The sequence below is a fragment of the Labrus bergylta genome, chromosome 11, assembly GCF_963930695.1.
Source record: "Labrus bergylta chromosome 11, fLabBer1.1, whole genome shotgun sequence".
Taxonomy (NCBI): Eukaryota; Metazoa; Chordata; class Actinopteri; order Labriformes; family Labridae; genus Labrus; species Labrus bergylta.
Window position 1 is genome coordinate 26,078,817 of NC_089205.1, and position 6,156 is coordinate 26,084,972.

Genomic DNA, 6,156 nt, shown 5'->3' on the forward strand with positions numbered 1-6,156 from the left:
ATATTTACACTTTTAAACATGTCAAGAAACTCTTCAAGCATGAAGTCAGACTTTTACTCCAGTGACTCCAACAGGTGGAGAACGGTAAACACCTCAAACCTGATCAATAGGGTCTTTGTGGCTCGGTTACAGTGCAGGTTACATCTCCTTGCAGACAGAGACTATTATCTCTTACTCAGTTTCGCTTGTGCAAATGGAGGACAGGCTACAATGAGCAGGCAGCATAAGGTGCTCTCTGAAACAAGCCAGCCATTGTGTGTATTTTCCTCCACTTACAATGAAACAAAATACCTAATTTCAGCTTGCACCAGTATGGCTCTTATGAGTTGACTCAGCTGAACTCTGCAGATGGCATCTACCCCAGTTCCTGCATACCAAAGAACCTCTGCATGTAAGCTTCAATTTTCTGATGTAACCATCTGTTTTTTTGTTTTTTTTGACTCGGTTGTATGATAGTGCAGGGTTGAAAACTGTACCTTCACTTTTAAGAAAGCTTGAAAAAAGTCATCTTTGAAAAGTTTTTCTTTATTCATTTACAACCTTGTAAAAGCATTGATCACACATGATCAGCATGGACATTATGTGAATGTACTCATATCAGGAAAGATCTTCATATTTTATAGAAAAATGTGAAAATCTTCAAATAAAATGTATTCATGTTTGAAACAGAATCAACAACAAACACTAAATGCTAAAAAAACATGTAAAAACAGACATACAACATGCATCAGTGATTCATACTTAATGTCCAAACTGCTGTATGACCCATGACACATCATCTGTTGAGCACAAACTTTGCTAACACTGGTCATGTGTCTTTGTCTGCACCCTCCCGTCACTTGTTCATACATAGTCTCTTCTGGTGTATCCGTTGACTGACACGGTCTTGACCGGTGAATAGTCCACCCGGGGGGGCATAGAGCCATTACTTGCTGCTGTAGGTGTTTTCGTCGGGCAGGAGCAACAGAGCAGGGCTCCGCCTAGGATGAGCAGGCAGGAGGCAGCCCAGCCGAAGTACAGAGCGTTACCAAACTCCCTCTTCCCCGTCTCCTCCAGCAGCGGGTCGTAAAAACCCAGAACGATGGCATGAGCCGTCCAGGAAACGGCCACCAGCAGCAGCAGTCCAGCCACCAGAAAGATCACTCCAGCCGTCACCACCAGCCGGGGTTTGCTGCTCACATCCCGGCTGCAGTTGGTGCACTTTGCGCCGGCCACTGACAGACAAATGCCCACAATACTCAGCACCATGGAGACTATGACCAAAGCACGAGCTGCCTGCAGGTCCACAGGAAGTCCCAGCATGGAGTCGTGCACCTTGCAGTGCATCTGGCCTGTGCTCTGCACCGAGCAGTTCATCCACAAACCCTCCCAGATCACCTGGGAGATGACGATGTTCTGACCGATGTAGGCGGCCACCCGCCACATGGGCAGGCCGCACGCCACCATCACCCCCAGCCACCCGGCCACAGCGAGGATCATACCGAGGATCTCCAAGCCTGCGGAGTACATGGTTCGCAGCTGGGGATGAAGAAAGAGCTGAGAAAGACCCTCTCTTCCAGGGACTCGTCGGGGATAGAAGGCCCTCTGTGTCCGCAGGTTCAACCCTCCTGAGACGGAGGCGATATCGGATCTCGTTGGCTCAAGGTCCCGCTTAAGACTTTTAGTGGGAGAGAAAGAGAGAGGGAGAAACAGATTCTACCTTCTTTATAAAGCTTAGACGTCTGAAGGTGGAGTCAGCTGAAAGTGGCATCATGTTTACCCTCAAACTACACCTGAAAATGGCGAGACGTTCTTAATTTAGCGAACTGCGCTGAAGTAGAACAGGTGCAGCATTGAAAACCATTAAAATCTGAAATCTTTTTATGAGAAGTTTGGCCAAGTCCCTGTCGTGTCTCAGACAACTGTTACAGAGGAAACATTTACATCATACTTCATTATAATGTGATCACATGCAGGTTATAATAAAACACATAAAGATGCGTTTACCTGCATTCTTTTTTTTGTAGGTTTCAGACCTATTTATGTGACGAGCGGCAACTTTGAATAAAAATGCTGAATCACCATCAAAATGAAATTTACATGCATTTAAACGAACAACAATGACAGGCCTTGTTCTTCACTGGTCAGCTACATGATCCTTGCTGGGAGGGAGAAAGAAAAAAGAACCTCGGGAATCAGGTCACATTTTCACATAGTGTGGGCATGTTTAATGTGTTTTTCAAAGAATGGAGGATATATCGTTAAATATTTGCACTGAGATTAGATTAGATTAGATTAGATTCAACTTTATTGTCATTGTGCAGAGTACAAGTACAGAGACAATGAAATGTTTTTGGCGTTCTAACCAAAAAAGTGCAAAAGAGCAACAAGGTGCAGTACAAACATGAATAGGCATAAAGTGCAATATGGTAGTAAGGTAATACGGTAAGCTGGTGCAGAGGATACAGATAAGACTGGTATATTATAGAGCAGCATTGGTGGATATAAGATAGTTACAGTATGAACAATATTTACAGTATGGACATTATAAAAAGTATGCTAATAAATATCAAGTGGAATAGGATATTATATATACAATCAAGTAGTATAGGAAGTGCAGTGATCAATGTAAAGTCAAGTACAAATGTACAGTCAAGAGTATCACTGAGAGTATCGTCGTTGTAGTCTTTCATCTGACATAAGCAGATAACAGTCGTTTGACTCGCCACGGGACACGTTATTGCAAACCATAAATACATACCTGGGACTTAATGCTAGGTCATCTGTGTGACTAATCCCTTCATAAGTGCCCCCTTTGTATGTAATCATTTTTTGTGAATCCTTTGAGGACAAAGAGAACATGAACTTAATCGTCTCTAAGTCTCTAGACAAACCTAAACCTGATATTTCTTGTTTGATTAATATTACAGTTTTATCTTAAACTGGAAATGCTCTTGAGAAAGAAAGAAAATAACGAGTCAACGTTTGTTTTTTCTTGTTGAGTAAAAAAATGAATCAAAGAATACCACGACAAGTGGGAACATCTTCTTTTTTTTTTTTTTTAAATATCTACAATATCTTATTGTTTGAGAGACAAAGGGGCGGTTAAGGTTGGCTGGTGAGCTGTGTCATTACAGGCTTTCCTCTAATCATCAGAGGTCACCTGGGGTCAGTGGTCAGGATGAGTGTCTCTGCTATCTTTGGTTAACCCCCGACAGAGACAAACGTACACACACATACAGACCCTCCCATCCTCCCACACAAACATGGACTCAGACCTTACAGGAGCATCATTGCTTTACTAACATTTTGTTTCATTAAACCTCAGAGAGAAGACTCAACTTTTCTTCTATAATCGCATGTGCACTAAGTTCCAACATCAGGAATGATATCTCTTCTCAGTCCATAACTGGTGTGTTTTTTTTCTAATTTAACTCAAATAACTGTTGTTGTTTTTGGCAATTGAGCGTTAAAGACATTCCAGGTTTTATTGAGAGAAAACATCTGTGCACCTCATCTTGGCTGCCTTGACATGGTAACATCTGCAGCAGAATGAAACTCACAAAGGTCCACATCGTTTCAGAACATCAAGTTAAGTGTAGAAAAATAAAGATTTCCTGAAATAAACACCTCATGTCCTGTATAACTAAGACAAGAAAAATGGACCTGCAAGTTTAGAGAAACTCTGGTATCAAGGTGAAGAAGGAGACAAAAGGGGAGGTGAAAACATTTCTTTAGGTCAGAAGCATTTTAGCTTCACACTCTGGGATAGACGGCTGAACCGAATACATTCAAGGGAGGGTAACTAATCACAGTCGTTGTACTGTAAGTGTGTGTTCAACAGGCAGGGGGAGCCACTGTAGCTGCTTATTTGTTGATAATGTTTGTCTACTTTTGCAGAAAACGCCCTTCATTATGATGTTTATTGTCTGTTTAGCACCAGGTTATTTCTGATATCTGTTTTTACTGTTTGCACACACAAAGAAACAGACCTCATCAAAGAACTTATCCTGATTTTACTTGACAGACACAGTTTGTTTTCTCAATTGTTGCTTTTCCTTAAACCCAATCTTTCTTTCTTTTTTTCTAATTTAATAATTTCAATTTGTTTCCTTGATTGATACATTACATCAGATTGTGAAAAGTCCTGTTCATAAAGATGATCAGGATTATTTTGTCAACATGCTTTGCTGTTTAAAGGAAGTTTAAAGGGGTTTGATTTTCAAAAGCATTTTAAATGCTTCTTCCTTTTTATCTGTGCTCACCACAACCCCTCCCCCCCCCCACCCCTTCCTCAAATGTTGTTTTCTTCCTTCGTTTTCTCATGGCTTTAACTATCAGCTGACAGCAGTCTCTGTACCAGGAGTCCTCAGTTTTAGGGTGTTCCTTCTTTCAAGTACAAACATTTTTGTGCATTTTGCATGCTCCCTTTTTGTTTCCCTTTTGTGCAGCAGTAGAAAACTTTGTGAAATACCCATTTTAGTGTGAGATGTCTCGACTTTTGCAATAATCTTGTCACTTGAATTTCTGGACTTTTGTTAACACACGCACACCTTATTATTACAAAATCAATCTATCTCACACTAACCTGTTCACACCTGTTTTACATATCTGTGTTTGGATACCTGTGGCTGTAAGCTGTGACTTTACATTTTCTGGTTTTCTTTCAGGGCCCTGACTTGCAACTTTAATATAGCATAGTGAATAAAGTCTTTTCAGAGGACACTAGCTTTTCTCAGTAAAAAAAAAAAAAAAGATGGAAACAGTGTTGAGTTGTGTTATTAACTTCCCTTGATGATGTTTTTAATCATTACTCTTTATATGATACACATCTAATCTCACTTGAGATTCACATTTCTGCACATACTATGTGTATATTCGTCTGACCACAGTTAGTTTCAGTCATGCTATGTGGTGAGCCATATGTCATTATTTCAAGCATATTCAGCTTGTCTCGTTTCCTGGTTACAACAAAGCTGTACAGCAGATCCACAGCAAACATGGCCATTATTCAGGCTGTTCACCACACTCACTGCAGTTGCAGCTCCTCCATTAGACCGTATCCTACATGTAGCAGCGTGCAGAGCACCTTGCTCAACATTCACCTGTCCTGGGAGCGGGAGCCAGTCTGACCGGTTTCCATCATGTTCTGGTGTCTGCCGCAGGTTGTTGTTGCTCCACAGTAGTGAATGTTAATGATGGAAACAATGTATGTGGAAGTAACAGAAGTAATGATATGTTGTTCCTGTTCAAAGCCCCAAAAGCTTTTTCGCTTTCTTTGTAAAAGTGAACACAAATAAGGAACTGAAAATATCCCCAGGACAAAAGGCTTATATCCTCACTTGAAGAAGAGCTCCTGTGAGTTTACATCACCAACACAAAAAAACAAAACAGGACTGAAATAAGAAAACAGACCGAAACATGGCATTATACAATTTGATTTGTAGAGATGTTATATTATTTTGATGCCAAACTATAGATCTTCCATAAATGATTTAAAAAATATGTTAATCAATTTTGTAGACTTTGCACACTTCCTGTTTCTGTCATGTGATAACGTATCATGTATGAACACACATGACTCACTAAAGGTCCCACAAAGACACTGATTGTGATCAAATTCCCCCTGAAACCCTGACTGTATACCTGCACACTGGCCTCAGGGCTCGCTCTGATGACATCACACTCCCAAAACAAACATTATCCGCACACACAGATACTATGACACATGATACTAGTTTTTTTCTGTGTATTAAAAACAAACAGTGTAACTAACAGTTATTTTTACATCACAAAATATTAACTATTATCTCCCCCCCACCCACTACTATTAAGTACCACATGCTACTTAAGATACATTATAGGAACAGAGTCTCATATACTGTATTCTGAAACATATTATGTCAAATTAATCATTATAAAATCTAACATTTGTGACGTTTGTTTCCACTAAATTTCTTTAATTATGACTTTAAAGTCTTTATATGTGATTTTTCACACTTAAATGTAATATAAATCAAGTATATCCTCTGAAAATAACTATGAGTCATGACTGTCTACAATGGGTGTAACACTACCATCCAACAGATGAGCCGTGCAGAAAACTAATTTAAAAATAATATAAATCAAATTGTAAAGCTCCTGTGAGGTGTTTTTAGGTGGTTATGAAACTGACTT

At 39.9% G+C, this 6,156-nt stretch overlaps 1 protein-coding gene across 1 annotated transcript; it reads right to left on the reverse strand.

Annotated features, from left to right (window-relative positions):
- Positions 1–471: 471 nt before the first annotated feature.
- On the reverse strand, positions 472–2,045 carry LOC109995484 (claudin-4). The gene has a single exon (XM_020649216.2). It carries the CDS (start codon positions 1,507–1,509, stop codon positions 844–846), a length of 666 nt encoding a protein of 221 aa, XP_020504872.1. The 5' UTR covers positions 1,510–2,045; the 3' UTR covers positions 472–843.
- Between the last annotated feature and the right edge of the window lie 4,111 nt (positions 2,046–6,156).

What these genes read in the sequence shown, in the direction of transcription:
- LOC109995484 (XM_020649216.2), bottom strand. Translation starts at nt 1,509, where the DNA reads ATGTACTCCGCAGGCTTGGAGATCCTCGGTATGATCCTCGCTGTGGCC.